This window comes from Microcaecilia unicolor, unplaced genomic scaffold (assembly GCF_901765095.1).
Source record: "Microcaecilia unicolor unplaced genomic scaffold, aMicUni1.1, whole genome shotgun sequence".
Lineage (NCBI taxonomy): Eukaryota > Metazoa > Chordata > Amphibia > Gymnophiona > Siphonopidae > Microcaecilia > Microcaecilia unicolor.
The window spans coordinates 147,717-164,110 of record NW_021963017.1 but is presented as its reverse complement, the minus strand read 5'-3'; the positions used below and the strand labels follow the sequence as shown (position 1 = coordinate 164,110).

Genomic DNA, 16,394 nt, shown 5'->3' with positions numbered 1-16,394 from the left:
TCCTCTCTGCCCTCTTATTATAAAAATTGTCCCTCCCCAAGTAGTCTCCCCAGACACTTTGAACATCACCCCAAAAAACAGATATCCATAAACCTAAAATGTTCTTATGGCCCTCTGTGTTAGAGATCCCAAGCAAAAGATCAAAGGATTCCACATCCGTAGAACCCCCCTTAAGCTTGCTGGATGGGGTGCTGTCCAGAAAGAAAAAACAAAACAACACAGTATGGTGGATTTGGCCTGATCACTTATCAGATGTTACCTTCACTCAGCAGGCTCACTTTGTCCCTCTTTATTAAGACTGTCCAGGAAGGCCTGAGCCACTGAGATTTCCGAGAACAGGACCGATTTCCCTGCATGCCAAATCCTGAGTTTAGCTGGGTACATAAGCGAGAAACAAATACCTTTGCTGTGCAATGAAGTGCACGTTGGCGCCATGACTCTGCGCATTTGCTGTACTCCGGTTTAGTAATCATAAAACATTAACAGAAGGTGTCCTTCATACTCCAATGGCGACTTCTTAGAACGGAAAGCTTTGAGCAATTGTTCCTTTTCCTGCCAATTTATGTAGTGTGCGATGACTGTATGCGGTTTATTGTCGCGCTCTCCTCGCAGTCCAATCCGGTGTGCACGGTCACGTTGCATTCCATTTTTTACAGTCTTCTATTCCTAGCTGTTCTGGCAGCCATGTGCTGAAAAACTGGTATAGCTCCCTGTCCTGGACTGACTCAGGCAGACCAATGACCCGAAGATTGTTGCGGTGGTTCCTGTTCTCTTGCTTCTTCAAATGCTCGCGGAGGGCCACTGCCTCTTTTTGTAAATCCGCAATCTGCGATGCCATGCCACGCCACGTGTTGCGTCCTCCTGCTCTGACACATGCTGTTCCACTTCTACAATTCTCCGGGTCTGTGTATCAAATTTCTCGCTTATATCCTCCACCGCCGTCTGGCCCAGTCTCCTTTCTTGTGCTCTGTCGCCTGCTGAGACTCTTGGCCCGCCGCCATCTTAGTTGCTTTCAATGGGAGAGCTTTTTTGTGCTTAAGGCCTCTCTTGCTCCTCGTGGGCATGTTTTCTCCCAAAATGCGCGCTCAGACGTTCAGCTATGCCCGAGCAAAGCCCAGTCGAATCAGAAGTGTAATGAAATCAGCAAACCTGGGAATGACACGTATAATTAGCAGGTGTTTGCAGAGATTCGACAGAGCTCACTTTCTTGCTGCCGTTCAGGTAGCAGGCATCACGTCCCCTATTCTGTTTCTTAGCGGCTCACAGTGTGGGGTTGCTAAATGTGGAAGCAGACTTCTGCGTCCGCTCTTTGAGGCCATTCAAAAGGTGACAGTGAAAGATTTTACTTTGAAAACGGTTTTTCTGGTGTCAGTTGCTTCAGCATGGCACATCTCAGAGCTTCAGGCTCTGTCTTGCTCCAGACTGTGCCCTCCTTTTTGCCCAAGGTGATGTCGACCTTCCAAGTAAATCAATCTGTTATTCTCCCGTCTTTTCAGAAAGAAGAGGTCGGGGTCAGTTTTCCTTCTTGAGGTTACTGGATGTTTGGAGGATGCTCATGTGTTACCTGTAGGTTACTAATGGCTTTCGGTGGTCAGATAGGCTTTGTCCAGTTTGGTAAACAGAAGCTGGATCTCATGACTTCTAAGGCTTCTATCGCCCCTTGGTTGAAGGAAGTGGTGGCAGTGGCCTATATCCTGGAGGGAAAGGCTCCTCCGGTTTTGAAAGTTCATTCTACCCAGCGTATTGACGCATGTTGAGCGGAGGCCTCGTTGGCCTCTGCAAGGCAGCGACTTGGGCTTCTCTGCATAAGCAAGCACTACAGGGTTGATGTTCTACTCGTCCTGGAATAATGGGAAGAAATGTAATGGAAGGAGAGCTTAAGAATTACTTGATGATTTTCTTTCCATTAGTTCTTCACACTATTTTCTAGGAGCCCTCCTGTTTGCCTTCCGCCTGTCCCTGGACGGAGCTGCTTGTCAGAACTGAGCCTTCGGGGGCTCTGGTTTTTGGTTTCAGTCTGGGTCTATTGAGTTATGCAGAGATCGAACATGCTCTTGGTTCTTTATTCCTTGCTTTTGGACTGATACTGAGGAACTGGGCTGGTAACTGGGGGCTATGTATTACGGCTCAGTTCTGTATGTTGTATCTCCATCTGTTGGTCGATGGATCATGACCACCCACTCATCCTGGAATAGTGTGAAGAACCAATGGAAATAAAATTATCAGGTATTTCCTAATTTCTCCTTACTAACAATGTGCATTAATCAGATTAATGCACATTAGTAAACCTAGCCCTAAGTTTGTACCTGATGCAGTAGAGAGCAGAGTGACTTGCCCAAAGTCATGAGGAATATCAGTGAGATTTGAATTTTAGTATCCTCTGTTTTGAGCTTGCTCTAACCATTAAACAACTACTCCACTCCCAGTATATGTACTGTGGAACACTTTTTATTTTATGTACAGAGATTTGATATACTGCTATCTTCAATATTGTTTCGAAGCGGTTTTCAAAATGAAAGCCCAAGAGGGGCAGCGGGGAAAGGGAAGGATAGGGAAGAGGATCCTTTGTCAGTCTGTGTTGTTTTGTTCACTTAGACCAGGCATCAACACATTTTTATGAAATCTATGAACAAGTGTTTGAGACCTCGCTTGCTTTTTGTCCACAGTGTAGTTTATTTTATTTTATTTTTTTTGGGGGGGGGGGGGGGGAAACAAGAAAGGAAGGAGGGGCAGGAATCCCCTTCCAGATCAGTAGTAGATTTTTTTTTTTTTAAGAAACTGATTGATTACTAAAGTTGCCTTTCATCTAAGGTGCCTCTGCAACGAACGGGCAGAATCCAGCCATTTCCCTTCATGAATCATGCTATTGTGTATTACAGCACCACCTTAATAGGTGAAGTAAAGAGGCGATTGCCTCTTCGTTTCACATATCACCATAGCCTGGGTCCCCAACATCCTTCCGCTCTCTCTCTCTCTCTCATACCCCCCCTCCTATCTTTTATCCAGCCCCTCCCTCCTGTCAGAGCTGCCATCTATTCCCCTCACCTGCAGATAAAAACACGTATGTTCTGCTTCCCTGCTGCATCTCTGCTCTCATAAGCTTGAAGTGTGCTGTTCAGGAAGTTTGGCTTACTTCCATGTTTTCAAGTCTCCTGAGACTGAAACTGCAAGAACTCCTGCACTTCCTGAATAGTGCAGCTCAAGCTTATATAGAGTTCAAGTTTTAGGCACTTTGGTGACCTGGTGCTTGTGGTTTGTCGAGCTCTGATTTAGACATCCGGTTGAGGAATTTTCACATGTGGACACAGTGGTGCAGAAACCTCTCTCTTATTCTCCACAAAGATTCAAACTCGTCTTTAATTTATGCATAGTTTTAGTGTACTGTCTTTGGACGTTTTCTGTTCTGTGTGGAGGACAACTTTCCAAAGTTGTCGTCCTTTTGAAAGATTTGACTTGTATGGCATGTTCCTATATTTGTGTCAACAGGGACTTAAGATACTAGCCAAGGGCAGGGCAGTGCCTTCAAAATATGCTCTAATCTTTCTGAGATTGCAAGTGAACTAGTTTCTTTCTCTGAGTAAACAGATTGGGGGGGGGGGATTCAAAATGTAGTAGGATTAGGGACACATGAATTTTGAGTGAATTGATTACGTTTGGATAAATATTTCCAAGGTTATATTACGTGTGGAGGGTAGGAGGAATATGTGCAGACAGGGATGTATTTATGCCTGTATGTCAAAATATCTTAAATGGTTCTCTGCTAGTAAACACTGCTTCATGCTAGTCACATGCAGTGCTTTTACAATGCATTTATAAGAACATTTATATTTTGAAAAGCTTAAGGAGAGGCAGCAGGAAAAACAAGATCAACTGAAGAAGAAACAAATGGAACAAATTCAAAGGCTCATGGAAGAACAAAAGAAACTTCTGGTTTTGGTGTCTGGACAGAAGACACTTTCAGGTAGGCCCAATAATTACTACATTTTAAAGTAGCTCAGTTTATATTCTTGTTTAAAATTTTTTATTTTTAAAATTTCCCATCATAATTATATTTGTCTATAACACAGAATATCACCTGTAAGCAACCACGATAAACAAATATTCCTTTTAACATTCCCTGTGCATCCCCCTCGTATACATATACACTCACTCTGGTCCAAAGTGGAGGTTTATTGGCTTTCTTTAGCATCTTTACTAAATCTTTGATGTGGAATAATCAGTTTCTCCATCAAAGCAATACGCTTCAATTGCTCTCACCACCTTTGCAAAGATGGAACTTCCACCTGTTTCCAATGTTTTGCTATAATACTTCTTGCTGCCATTATTCTCCATTTTATCAGCTGTTTCTTAATTTTGCTTAATCTGTCTGGTAATGCACATGGTATGCAAATTTTTGCTGCTTCTTGTATTAATTCCCCAGATAGTATATTATTTACCTTCCCACCCCTTTCCAAAAGTCCATTACTTCAGCTCGCCCCCACCATATGTTCCAGAAGGTCTCTTCCTGGCCACATTGCTTCCAGCGATCACTTTTCTCAACTTTAGAGGGGATAAAACACCATCTGTGTAGAATCTTGTAGGCATTCTGCCTTTTAATGCTCTTGTAGACTATTTACCAGCTGTTTCGTAGATCCTCTTCCACCCACCTATAGAGATTTCCTCTCCCAACTCTCCCAAATCTTTTTTTTTTTTGTAACAATAGGTTTTTATTAATGTAAGCATAGAGAATCATAAACAGTTGATAGAAATACAACCATCAAGAATATTGCTAAACACAGCAAAAACACATACATTTCTTTTATTGGAAAAGCAGCCCCCTCAAACCCTTACAATCCCCCCCCCCCCTTACACCTCTACAAAAGAAACCAATCGGTAGTACTCTAGAGCACAGGTACTCTTCAGTGCCCCAGATTGCTACCTTAATAATACCCCTTCCCCCTTGGGCAAAAACTTGAAGAACCTCATGAGGGTCACCCCCAATTGCAGTATGGGTTCCAGATGAGTCCATTCATCAGTTTATCAGTTAACTTTTCTAGTTCACTAACAGTCTACAATTTGAAGATCCAATCCAGTTTTGTGGAGCCTGCAGATCGCTTCCAATGAGCAGCTATATCAGATTTAGCCGCTGCCAGACACATACGTTTGAATCTCCACTGCCAGACACATACGTTTGAATCTCCACTGCCATTTAAGGCCTCATTGATTATTCAAGCCCAATAAACACCACTTAAGGTCTTTAGGAAATAGAGTCCCCAACTGAAGGAGAGTAAGTAACTCTGTTACTGCAGTCCAAAAATCCTGAATTAAGTCACATTCCCACCAGATGTGTAGAAATGTCCCTCAGTCTTTACCCCAATGCCAGCAAATTTCAGGGGCTGTGGGAAACATCTTATGCAACTGTACTGGAGCATAATACCATTGGGTAAGGACTTTATAAGCATTCTCTTTCAACAAGACACAAATTGAAGCTTTCTTAATCTCCAGACATACTGCTTGCCATTCACTCACTGTCAGTGTACTACCAAAATCTTTTTCCCAGTGGTCCATAAAAGCATGTTTCTGAAATTCCCCCCTCTAAGGAACCAATAAATAATGGAAACCACACCCCTCAACTTTTCCAAATCTTTCTATAGATTTTCAAAATGCTCTGTGTCATCAGGATTTGCCTGTAACCACCCTTGACAGGAAATGTAGTGTGTGACTTGAAAATAAAAATCAGTAGCAGGAATCCGAAACGTCTTTTGTAACCTCGGAAATGGGATCAAATCCCCCACATAAAACATATCCCTAAACCTAAGCAAAACCAATTATCCCCAACGTTGTAATGTCACAAATCCCACCCCAACTGAAAAGGCAGGTTCATATTTCATATAGGGCAGTGATGAAGAGCGACGGCCACCTCTGAGTCTAGATTTAGGGCAGCTCCTTAAAAAAAGTAGATGGAATACCCATGGATTTTCTGAAATCTTCTGATATGTTTTTGGAAAGAGGCCCAAAGAGAACTCTGCAAGGTAAACCCCTGCATTCCATGTTGCTCTAGCCTAACCAATGAAGAATGTAATCCACATTCTCTGAGGACAAGCAGGCTGCTTGTTCTCACATGTGGGTCGACGTCCGCAGCGGCCCAGGAATCTGGAAAAGTTTTTCAAGCAAAATAATAGTCTTTCCAGAGAATTATGTCGCGTGACTAACGCGAACGACTTCCTGCCCACCATGTGACTGTGCCTCTTTAGTTCTTCTTTTCTCCGCGGTGAGGTGCAGTTTGTTTTACGCGTCGCTTCTCTCTGAGGCCCAGGAAGAACTTCTCTGTGAGAATCGCTTCGGCCTTTTGGCTGCACGGTCGGGTTTTTTTTCCTTTTTTTGTGCTTTTTTTGTCGTTTGATTTCATCAAAACCGTTTTTTCTTCCATGTCATCGAAGACACCCAGCAGCTTCAAACGTTGTACTCGGTGCAACCGGACCATCTCAGGTACAGATTGGGCCCGACCATAGCCCAGCTGCTTGTAGTCTGTCTTCGTATGAAGAAACGGACCCAAGCGTCCCAAGAAGCCCAATGGGAAAAGCTTTTTGGGGCTCAGTCCGGACCCTCGACATCGACATTGGTACCAAGGTTGGCATCGTCGACATCGACAGGAGCATCGACGTCGAGGAGAGAGGTAATGGCTGCTGAGAGACCAACTCGCACTGGGAGCAGTGAGGCGTCAAGTGAATCTCCACCTGTCTCGAGGCCTCCCAAAGGATTCATCAGAAGTACCTGGGATCTTCCTCTGATTCCCACGAGCGCTCTTGCTCAGTGTCAGACACAACCTGTGTCAAGGTATTCTGACACTGGACCTGCCTCGACGCTGAGGAACGATGTCCTCTGTGGCGATGTCGAGAAGTCGATGCCCAATCCCACTCCACCGATGTCGAAGGGGAGTCGACCTGGGTGGCCTGAATAATTATCTGGTTCGAGAAAAGCTCAGGATGGTTTCCCTAGGCACACTTCTTCCCATGATTCAGGAGAACGATTGGCTATGCTCTCCGGATTTAAAGAATGCTTATACACACATCTCGATACTCCCAGCTCACAGGAAGTAGCTTCAATTTCGGCTGGGAACTCAGCACTTTCAGTATTGTGTACAGCCCTTTGGTCTGGCATCTGCGCCCAGAGTGTTCACGAAGTGCTTGGTGGTAGTCGCTGCGTCGCTGCACAGACTGGGAAAGCATGTGTTCCCTTATCTCGATGATTGGCTGGTGAAGAGCACCTCGGCAGGCGCTCTACAGTCCATGCGAATAACTATTCAGGTGCTAGAACTACTGGGGTTCGTAATCAATTATTCAAAGTCCCATCTCAAATCAGTTCAAAAATTGGAATTCATTGGAGCACTGTTGAACACAAAGACAGCTCGAGCTTATCTCCCCGAGGCGAGGGCATACAACCTCCTGTCCCTAGTGTCCTTCGTTCGAGCGTCTCAACAGATCACAGCTCGGCAGATGTTGAGACTTCTGGGGCACATGGCCTCGACAGTTTATGTGACTCCCATGGCACGCCTACACATGAGATCAGCTCATTGGACCCTAGCTTCCCAGTGGTATCAAGCTGCGGGAAGTCTAGAGGATGTGATCCAACTGTCCACCGACTTTCGGAATTCCTTGCAGTGGTGGACGATTTGGCCCAATTTGACCTTGGGACGTCCATTCCAAATTCCTCAGCCACAAAAAGTGCTGACGACGGATGCATCCCTCCTGGGGTGGGGAGCTCATGTAGATGGGCTTCACACTCAAGGAGCTTGGTCCTTTCAGGAGAAAGGTCTTCAGATCCAATCTCCTGGAAGTGCAAGTGATCTGGAATGCTCTAAATGCTTTCAGAGACCGGCTGTCCAACCAAGTCATATTGATTCAGACAGTCAATCAGGTTGCCATGTATTATACCGACAAGCAAGGGGGCACCGGATCTTGCCCTCTTTGTCAGGAAGCCGTCCAGATGTAGCTTTGGGCACGCCATCACTGCATGTTTCTCCAAGCCACTTATCTGGCAGGCGTAAACAGTCTGGCCGACAGACTGAGCAGGGTAATGCAACCTCACGAGTGGTCACTTAACATGGACGTTGTCCGCAAGATCTTCCGAGCGTGTGGCACCCCCTCTGTGGATCTTTTTACCAATCAGATCAATCACAAGGTCCCTCAGTTCTGTTCCAGGCTTCAGGCCCACGACAGACTAGCGTTGGATGCCTTTCTCCTGCATTGGGGATCAGGCCTTCTGTATGCATATCCTCCCATACCTCTAATAGGGAAGAGTTTGCTGAAACTCAAACAAGATTATGGAACCATGATTCTGATAGCTCCTTTCTGGCTGCATCAGATTTGGTTCCCTCTTCTTCTGGAGTTGTCTTTTGAAGAACTGTGGAGATTGGAATGTTTTCCAACCCTCATCACTCAGAATGAGGGGTCGCTTCTACATCCCAGCCTCCAGTCCCTGGCTCTCTCGGCCTGGATGTTGAGAGCTTAGAATTCGCCTCCTTGGGTCTTTCAGAGGGTGTCTCCCAAGTCTTGCTTCCAGAAAAGATTCCACCAGGAGGTGTTACTCTTTCAAATGGAGGAGGTTTGCCGTCTGGTGTGACAGCAAGGCCCTAGATCCCCTTTCTTGTTCTACACAGACCCTGCTTGAATACCTTCTACTCTTGTCAGAGTTGGGTCTCAAGATGAACTCTGTAAGAGTTCACCTTAGTGCATTAGTGCTTATCATCGCCGTGTAGAAGGTAAGCCTATCTCTGGACAGCCTTTAGTTGTTTGCTTCATGAGAGGTTTGCTTTTGTCAAAGCCCCCGGTCAAACCTCCACCAGTGTCATGGGATCTCATCGTCGTTCTCACCCAGCTGATGAAAATTCCTTTTGAGCCACTGAATTCCTGCCATCTGAAGTATTTGACCTGGAAGGTCATTTCTTGGTGGCTGTTACTTCAGCTCGTAGGGTCAGTGAGCTTCAGGCCCTGGTAGTTCATGCACCTTTATATCAAGTTTCATCAGAACAGAGTAGTCCTTCGCATGCACCCTAAGTTCTTGCCGAAGGTGGTGTCTGAGTTCCATCTGAACCAGTCAATTGTCTTGCCAACATTTTTTCCCCGTCCTCATACCTGCCTGGTGAAAGCAGTTTGCATACCTTGGACTTCAAGAGAGCATTGGCGTTTTTACGTGGAGCGGACAAAGCCCTTCAGATAGTCCGCCCAGTTTGTTTCTTTCGACCCCAACAGGAGGGGAGTCGCCATCGGAAAACGCACAATTTTTAATTGGTTAGCGGATTGCATTTCCTTCACTTATGCCCAAGTTGGGTTGACTCTACAGGATCATGTCACAGCTCTTAATGTTAGAGCCATGGCTGCGTCAGTGGCCCACTTAAAGTTGGCCTCCATTGAAGAGATTTGCAAGGCTGCAACGTGGTAATCAGTCCACACATTCACATCTCATTACTGCCTTCAGCAAGATACCTGATGCGACAGTCGGTTTGGGCAGGTGGTGCTGCAGAATCTGTTCGGGGTTTAGAATCCAACTCCACCCCCCCTAGACCCATTTTGATTCTGTTCCAGGCTGTACTCTGTTAGTTGATTTTGGTTTCAGGTCAATCTGTTATGTCCTCGCCATTGCGAGGCCCAGTTGACCAATGTTCATTGTTTTGAGTGAGACTGGTTGCTAGGGATACCCCACATGTGAGAACAAGCAGCCTGCTTGTCCTCAGAAAAAGCGAAGATACTTACCTGTAGCAGGTATTCTCCGAGGACAGCAGGCTGATTGTTCTCACAAACCTGCCCTCCTTCCCTTTGGAGTTGTTGTTGTTTTTATGCTTTTTGATTAAACTAAAGAGGCACGCTCACACGGCGGGTGGGAAGTCGTTCGTGCATGCGCAGTTCCTGGAACTCTCTGGAAAGACGTTATTATTTTGCTTGCAAAATTTTTCCTGATTCCTGGGCTGCTGCGTACTTCGACCCACATGTGAGAACAATCGTCCTGCTGTCCTTGGAGAATACCTGCTACAGGTAAGTATCTTTGCTTTCCCAGGCTAAATCAGCTTTAATTCTCAAGGCCAATAATACCAAAGAACATTGGGAACACCTCTGCCCACCAGGTCAACTGCCTGCCACGTCACTTTTTGATAAAGTCGAGAGGGCTTCCCACCGTAGATGAATGTGGATATCCCCGCGTGAAGAACCCGCAGAATAGACTGAGGTACAACCTCTGGGAATGTCTGAAAAAGGAAAAAAAAGGCATGATAAAATAGCTGTACAACCCTACCAACCTTTTCGCCAACAAAGTAAATCTCAAATCTGTCGCCATAAGTACATAAGTATTGCCATACTGGGAAAGACCAAAGGTCCATTGAGCCCAGCATCCTGTTTCCAACAGTGGCCAATCCAGGTCACAAATACCCGGCAAGATCCCAAAAATGTACAAACCATTTTATGCTGCTTATCCCAGAAATAGTGGATTTTCCCCCAAGTCCATTTAATATCGGTCTATGGACTTTTCATTTAGGAAGCCGTACAAACCTTTTTTAAACTCCGCTAAGATAATTTAAAGAAAAAAACCTGGCACCAGTCTTTAGAATACCCAAACAACAAAAGTTTACGTTTTGCCCAGTAAAAAGGAAAATCCTGCCGCAATCTAGATTCATCCTGTGGGGAGACAATGTCAACCCTGGAGAGGTAATATAAAATAAGAAGTCATCCACAAACAAAGCAATCTTATGCATGTCATCTCCCACTTCAATTCCCCGTATATCTCCCAAAGACCAAACCCATTGAGCAAGTGCAGCAATGGAGAAAGGGGACAACCCTGTTGAGTATCCCGTTCTATTGAAATGGTGTTGGTGTACCCACCGTTAGTACGGATCCAAGCCATTGGTCCTGCATATAATTGTTGTAACCATCCAATTAGTTGCGGCCCAAATGCCATAACCAACATAACTTGCCAAAGAACGGGCCAAGCGAACCTGTCAAAGGCCTTTTCTGCATCAGTAGCTAGAAAGGTCACTGGTTCTGCACAGTCCCTAACCAACCTTAGTAATTTCAGCGTCCTACAGATATTATCAGTCACTTGTCTCTGGGCTGGAATCAGGACTGATCCTGGTGAATAAATGTAGGAAGCACCTGACCCATCCTATCTGCCATCACCTTTGCCAAAATTTTGATATCTACATTTATAAGGGAGATCGGTCTATATGAACCACAAACCGCTGAATCTCTGCCCGGTTTCAAAAGTACAGAAATGCCAGCCTCTCACATGCTCTTCGCCAAGCGCCCTCCCTCCCAACTAGAATTGCCTATCCGGAGAAGGAGGGGGCTCACCTCCATACCAAACATTTCATAGAATTAACACTAAAACCATCCAAACCCGGAGTTTTGCCCCCACCCAACCCCTTTATCACTTTCAAGATCTCTTGATGGGAAAGGGAGCCTCAAGAAAAGCCTGATCAACCTCCGAGAGGCATAGGAGAATTACCTGAGAAAGATAATCCTGAATTTCAGAAACATTTAAATTGAGATCCTAACTACATAATCTATATAAATAAAAATGTAAATGTTCGTTTGTTCAAAATCTTAAATCTCCGAAAGTTCTTCACCGATTGCTTTCAAATTTGGACACAACGTTGCATTCGAATACGCGCATGTTTTTATGTCACAGCTGTCGTACTCGCGGAGTGGAAGTAGTGCGACGAGTAATTGCAAATCAAACTGAGGAACAACGGCCATCAGCGAACGAGCGAAACACACAAACAATGGCTCAAATATGTGCCGAGGAAACAGCACAGCGACGTGCAGCCAGACTTGGTGCACGGTTGCGAGCATGGCGATCGCGTTCTGCAGCTTCAGATCTGCTTTGTTCTCAACAGAATCAACGCGACAGGCTGACAGTGGCTTAAATTTCTGAAAGGTCTTCACCGATTGCTTTGAAATTTCAACACAAAGTTGCATTCGAATACGCGCGTGTTTTTATATACCTACAATTGCAAATCAAACTGAGGAAGAACGGGCATCAGCGAACGAGCGAAACAGACAAAGAATAACTCAAATATGTGCTGAGGAAACAGCACAGCGAAAAAAAATCCCTCGAGGCTCTTGATCAATCATTGCAAGATTTGTGTGGAAACATCAGACCATTTGGGAACACATTAATATTGCTTGCAGGACATTTCAGGCAAACATTACCTGTAGTTCCTCGATCCACACCAGCTGACGAAATAAATGCTTGCCTAAAATGCTCTACTTTGTGGCAACACGTAAAGACGTTAAACTTAACTACAAATATGCGTGTCCAATTGCAAAATGATCAATCAGCTCAGATATTGTCACATCAATTGCTGAAAATTGGTAATGGAAACGTGCCGGTTGATCTGACCTCAGGACGAATTTCATTGCCTCATAACTTCTCCAATTTAGTGATGTCAAAAGAACAATTGGTTGAGAGAGTATTTCCCAATATTCTAACCAATTATAACAATCACGATTCGCTGAGTGAACGAGCTATTCTTGCGGCCAAGAACAAAGACGTCTACGAACTGAACAATATTATTCAGTCTAACATTCAAAGCGAGCCACTCACATACAAGTCCGTCGACACTGTCCTGGAAGCAGATGAAGCGGTTAATTATCCAACAGAATTTTTCAATTCACTCGATCTGCCAGGGATGCCACCGCACGTACTGCAATTGAAAATCAGCGTGCCAATTATCATGTTGCGAAATATCAACCAGCCAAAGCTTTGCAACTGCACGCGGCTTGCAGTAAAAAAATTTATGACCAATGTCGTACAAGCAACAGTCTTGACAGGACCTTTCAAAGGTGAAGATGTCCTCATTCCTCGCATTCCTATGATTCCAGCAGATATGCCATTTCAATTTAAGAGATTGCAATTCCCAATTCGATTGGCATTTGCAATCACCATCAACAAAGCTCAGGGCCAATCTTTAGAATTCACCTGTTTACATCTACACACGGATTGCTTCTCATATGGACAATTATATGTTGCATGTTCTACAGTCGGCAAACCAGACAATCTCTTATCTCTGCACACACAATGGAACAACAAAAAATATTGTATACCCACAAGCATTGTGAAATTAAACATATTAGAAACGTGCACTTCCTCTTTTCTTTCTTTTCTATTTAACCAGACTGAGCCACAGCAACGCGTGGCCGGGTAGAGCTAGTTTCTTATAGTATTGAATAAAATGTTCATGAATCTCCCCATCCATGTAGCGTAGGGATCCATCCAGCCCTTTAATCTTCAAGATCGTGGCCCCTCTCACCTTGTCCTGCAAATTTCTCGCCAACATACTACCAGACTTATTACCAAATTCAAAGAAACTTCTGTTTAAGCAAATGCATCTGAACTCTACTTTCTCTTCCTGTAAGGTATGCAGTTCAGCTCTACATTGCTGTAAGTGATTCAGAAGCTCAACCGTGGAGCATCTCGGATGTTGTCTCTAAATGTACTAGTTGAGCTTGAAGCCTAAGCTCCATTTGCTCCTGAGCTTTTTTTTCCTTACGTGCACCCCACTTAACCAAGTGCCCTCTCACCACCGCTTTCAAAGCATCCCATAAAGTTCCATCCAAAACTGTGTCATTATCATTACTGTCCAGGTAGCATTTCATGACAGCTCTAATATCCGCACAAGCCACTGGGTCCCTCAGTAGGTATTAAGTCTCCAAAAGGTTTGGCGCATCTCTTCAGCCAAGGCCCCCATAGATATCCAAACCGGGGCACAATCAGAAATTTGGATGCTTTTTATATGTGAATCAACAGTCTGTCCCCATAATTGCCTACTGCACACTTCTATGCAAGTACATATACCTTGTGTGTAGGAGTAAAAAGAGTACATTGTTGTTTCGGATGCTGTAAGTGCCAAATATCCAAAAGATCCAATGATTTCATCAAATTAATTTCGAGAAGCTGAGCTAGCCTCAGCTTGATCTAGTGTCATCCCATATGGCAGGTTAAAATCACCCCCCAGTAGCAACATACCTTGAGTGAATTTAGAGAGAGCTTCATGTATATCATAGGAAAATTCCCCCAGCCAATATTCGGGGTATATATATTTATGAAAGTATAGCACTGCCCAGTAAGCCAGCTTTTAATTGCTAAGCACCACCCAAGAGGATCTTTGTAAATACTGTCATGGACAAAAGGTATGCCTACGAACATAAAGTGCTAACTACCCCCCCTCCTTTTTTTTTCTCCCCAGAGGGATCAAAATGCATATAGCATTCAGTGTACAATCTGGATTGTAAAAGATGCTGATCCCATCTCTGGATATGTGTCTCCTAAAGCATATAAGTCAGAACATTCAAAGCTTTTAATCTTCAGATCATATCATAGATATTTCCCCAGAACCTCAGTGATGTTAATCACTACCAATTTCAGGCTTTAGCGATATATACAACATCAATATCTTCACCGGTTCTTTTTAAATATATAGCCTCCTCTTATAGTTAGCGAAATATCTCAAATTAACTTATCTTTTCAAGTTTGTTTAGTTTGTCGGACTCAGGGGATCATCTGCCCGACATGCACGTTTCGCCCAAACATGGGCTGTCTCAAGGACATTCCCCTGCAATACACAAACCAGAATGTTACTAATTTCCCCAGTAACATTCTGGTTTGTGACATTGTTATTATGTATGGCTATATATGTTTTTATACTTGTTTTGTTTTCATAGTTTGTACCCCTGACGCAGCCTGAGGGCGAAACATGGCCACGTCGGGTATTCCAATAAATGCATTTGATTCCACTGCTTTATTGTTTTTTATATACTGTTTTGTAAGCAATTGTGTGCCTTTTTGTTTTGGCATCTGTGTTTAGACAGTGGAGGAGAAATGGGTATTGGTACTTGGGACACTTCAGACAGTTGGGAGGTGAGACCTTTCCCTCATTTGAGCAAGCTAGGCGTGCATGGCAAATCCCCAACTCACAATTTTTTGCTTTCCTTCAAGTGAGAGACTATATTCTGGTAGCCGAGCACAAGCAACCTTTACGCAAATGGATTATCTATTTTTACAAATTCCCCCCCGGCTTAAACAAATTGTCACAATGGCACCAGCTGATTCGGACCACTAGGAAGGCCCTTTACCTGGTGCAGCTGGTGGAGACTTGGAGCAAGAACATAACAGATCCTGTATCAGTAGACATATTGGGGGCTGCATTTTGGAGTTTTCATTCTGTGACGCCTAATGTGGCACTCAAGGACATCCAATATCGCATTATGCACAGGGGTATAATCCGTCTATCTCCGAGAACGGGCACGTGAAGGGGCGGGACAGACCGTATTTTCGAAAAAGATGGGCGTCCATCTTTTTTTTCGATAATTCGGTTTGTGCCAGGCAAATGCATCAGATTTATGCGGATTTGAGCTGGGCGGTATCGTTTTTCAGCAATAATGGAAACCAAAGGCGCCCAGCTAAAAAATGAACAAATCCAGGGTATTTGGTTGTGGGAGGGGCCAGGGTTCGTAGTGCACTGGCCCCCCTCACATGCCAGGACACCAACCGGGCACCCTAGGGGGCACTTGTAACAAAAAAAAAAAAATTAAAATACCTTCCAAGTCCATAGCTTCCTTACCTTGGGTGCTGAGCCCCCCAAATCCCCCCCAAAACCCACTGCCAACAACTCTACACCATTACCATAGCACTTATGGCTGAAGGGGGGGCACCTACATGTGGCTACTGTGGGTTTTGGGGGCGGTTTGGACTGCTCCCATTTACCAGCACAAGTGTAACAGGTAGGGGGGGATGGGCCTGGGTCCACCTGGGTGAAGTCCACTGCACCCACTAACAACTGCTCCAGGGACTGCTGCGATGGAGCTGGGTATGACATTTGAGGCTGGCATACAGGCTGGAAAAAAAAGTTTTGACAGTTCTTTTTTTTTTTTTTGGTGGGAGGGGGTTAGTGACCACTTTGGGAGTCAGGGGAGGTCATCCCCGATTCCCTCCGGTGGTCATCTGGTCATTTAGGGCACTTTTTTAGGACTTCGTGAAAAAAAAAGGGTAAAAAAAGAAGTGACCTACATTCGCGCTAAAAACACCTTTCTTTTTTCCATTATCGGCCGAGCGCGCCCTTCTCTCCTCGGCCGATAAACACGCCCCAGTCCCGCCTTCACCACGTCTCTGACACTCCCCCGTCAACTTTGTCCGTTTCCATGACAGATTGCAGTTGGAGACGCCCAAAATCGGCTTTCGATTATACTGATTTGGGCGCCCCTGGGAGAAAGACGCCCATCTCCCGATTTGGGTCGAAATATGGGTGTCTTTCACTTTCGAAAATAAGCTGTATTACCAATCAAAAAGGGAGAGTCATGGGGCTATGGGCAGATGATTTTTGTGTCAAATGCAAGGCTCATGTGGGCACTTTTCTATACTCTTTTATG

The 16,394-nt window shown here is 44.7% G+C and overlaps 1 protein-coding gene across 2 annotated transcripts in view; it reads left to right on the top strand.

The window, feature by feature from the left end:
• LOC115458757 (centromere protein J-like) overlaps positions 1-16,394 on the top strand; it is a 170,513-nt gene that overhangs the window by 15,095 nt on the left and 139,024 nt on the right. For both annotated transcript variants that reach the window (XM_030188570.1, XM_030188569.1), the window contains exon 3: positions 3,838-3,961. In XM_030188570.1, the coding sequence (XP_030044430.1) occupies positions 3,838-3,961 (124 nt within the window). The remainder of the gene's footprint in view (positions 1-3,837; positions 3,962-16,394) is intronic.